Genomic DNA, 2,738 nt, shown 5'->3' on the forward strand with positions numbered 1-2,738 from the left:
TAATCAGTACTTCCACTTTTACCAGAGTATTTTTTAACACAAGTATCTGTACTTTTACTCAAGTACGGAAAGTGAGTACTTTTGCCATCTCTGGAAAAAATACCCCCCTTATTTTTCTCTTAAAACACACTAAATAACCATAAATATTACTCCTCATTTTTGGCTGCTTCACTTTATAAACAGCGCCCCGTAATAGTATCATTTTTGTAGATGTTTGTTAATTTGCATAGTTGCTCTTAAATAAACACATTCTCAGAAAATGAATATTTTTTATATATTAGAAAACATAATGTTCATTAATAGCTCGTCCATTATTAAACTGCATGTTTTTTTTAGGTTAGTGACACAATATTGGACCATGCAGAACACAGATTTATCTTCACAGCCTCAGAAGGACACAATTTATGTAGAAAAAAGTAAACTTATGCATGAAATTATGTTTTTATAATGTTTTTTGTTGCTTGCATTCCTATAAACATGCCGGTGTGATAACTTAGAATATGTTTGATTGTTTTTTTGCATACGTCTATTTTGAATTTATAGCCCCCCCCCTGGAAAAACCTCCACCAGCCGCCTCTGGCACAAGCCTTTTCCTTTTTCTTTATGTTTTATTTAACAATATTGTTTCAAAACCACGCCAAAGCAGCTCATCCAGACGTCTGCAATGATCACAGAAAACTTAGCTTTGAGGGGAAGAAAAACAACTAATTATGAGTAACTTCCTGAAGCACATCTACCTCTCTCTGGTAATTGATGTCTGCTCCTTGCATAATGAGCTCTTTGACGCATTCATAATGACCGCTGTAGGACGCCACCATCAGCGCTGTCGTTCCGTACTGCAATACAAAAACACGACAACATCATTTTAAGGCTTTTGTTTCTTTATTCTGTCGTCATCAGCAAAAATGATTGTAATTTAATGATAAACTTGCTGCAAACCTCAGTGTGATCCAGCCTTCATTTCCAACTTATTTATTAGGATTTCATGCTATAGACTGAAACACACTAGATATAACTCTAAACTAAATGGGAAATGTTGTGTTTTTCATAAATATTTAAAAATTCAAACCTAAAAAAGGGTTAGTACGATGGTATTTGTCACATTTTTCAGTTTGATACAGTCCAACATCCCTTAATTAGTAAACAGAACGTATATTAGTAGTAAAGATGCAAAAAATAACAAATAAATGTACAATAAGAAACCGAAATAAGAACTAATTTTTCACTCAATTTCTTAACAGTTTTGATTTTGAGCAATATGTATATTTTCTCTTCTCTCGATGTATCACACTGCTAATTTTCGTGTTTGTTTTAATGCACACTTTATAACAATAAGAAAATAAACCAAACATAGACAGGCACAAAACTGAAGCCAAGTATAAGAAATAATTCTGTCTAATAACATTCCAGAGGAGAGTTCATTAAGAGAATAAGCTGTGCGTCTTTACATTCCTCGCCTTCACTTTTCATTTACTCAAATTTAATTGTCTGCTTCACTTATTCCCTTTAATCCACTCGCTGAGCTATTTATTACTGTCGCCCACTCTCATCTATGAACCCACTTCATCCTGCACCCCAAAGGAAACCGATAGCTTCACTGGATCATCTTTAACGCCAGCATCAATCTGCCGCTCTCCACTGGGATCCTTCCTGCTTTTTCTAACATTTGCTAAAGAAACCTCTTGGAGCAGAAGAATCTGTCAACTCCCTCTCATTTTGCCAATCACAGTGTATTTAATCAGTGGATTAAAAAGTGGATTTGGGATCTTTTTTAGCTCATGAGTAACCTGTTTTTGTCAAGTGGAGGTTTTGGAGGACCCAAATGCAGATCTGCAGTTTTAATTATGCAATTGCAGTTTTAATCAAACTTCCACGGCAACAGAGGCAACCATCCTAAAATACTGAGAATCAAAAAATCCAGTAAGGTCAGGGTGAACACGCACGAGGAGCCAGGAAACGATGAGGAGCCAGGAAACAGTGACTGAACAGCAGGCAGACTGAACAAAGACAAGGCTAATCAGCAGATTGGGAGCAGGTGTGAACAGAGGAGTCTAGAAGGGAGCTAGGAGAAAGAGACTGCCAGAAGAGGGCAGCAGAGGGCAAACAAGAAATACATAAGAACTAAAAAAATAGAACCAAAGACAACTAGAATAAAACAAAATAGAAATGAAGCTAAGAAAACACAGAATCATAAATCAAGATATAGCTGAAAACTCAAAAAGAAAACCTAAACAGAACTGAAAAGTGCAGAATTATGACAGTTTTAGTCATTATTAAAAAAAATAATGTTTTTGTGTTTTTGTTTTTTTAACAATTATGCTCCCTCTTAAGCTCCTCTCTGGTGTGAGGGCCCTCAGGGGCCTCCGTCCTCTGGCTTGATTTTATTAGATTTTTAATGAATTCTGTAATAGTTCCTTTCTATTCTATACATGCCCTCTTTACGCCACCTGACCCAGTTTTACAGTTAAACTAACGTTCACCATCATTTTTCACCAACTGAAAAAAACCTTATGTTGTTCAACCAGACACTCTAACAAACTATTTCTACTTGCTAAATATTATTAAAATATGCTTTGAGTTCAATTATACATAATAGGTACCAACAGTTTATGACTTATTAGCATTGGGATGAAAGTTAAACTGAAGTTTAGATAAAAACTTAAATGAAAAGTCGCTCATATTCTAAATCTAAACTTCTGAAAGTTCTTTAAATCTGAAATGATTCCATCCTGTTCAAT

At 35.1% G+C, this 2,738-nt stretch overlaps 1 protein-coding gene across 4 annotated transcripts in view; it reads right to left on the reverse strand.

Annotated features, from left to right (window-relative positions):
• Positions 1 to 2,738, reverse strand: part of ankrd29 (ankyrin repeat domain 29) — an 11,656-nt gene that overhangs the window by 6,227 nt on the left and 2,691 nt on the right. For all 4 annotated transcript variants that reach the window (XM_015397578.1, XM_015397579.1, XM_015397577.1 and 1 more), the window contains exon 2: positions 738 to 836. In XM_015397578.1, the coding sequence (XP_015253064.1) occupies positions 738 to 789 (52 nt within the window). In that variant the 5' untranslated portion in view covers positions 790 to 836. The remainder of the gene's footprint in view (positions 1 to 737; positions 837 to 2,738) is intronic.

This window comes from Cyprinodon variegatus, unplaced genomic scaffold (assembly GCF_000732505.1).
Source record: "Cyprinodon variegatus isolate N-32 unplaced genomic scaffold, C_variegatus-1.0 Scaffold872, whole genome shotgun sequence".
In the NCBI taxonomy this organism is placed as follows: Eukaryota; Metazoa; Chordata; class Actinopteri; order Cyprinodontiformes; family Cyprinodontidae; genus Cyprinodon; species Cyprinodon variegatus.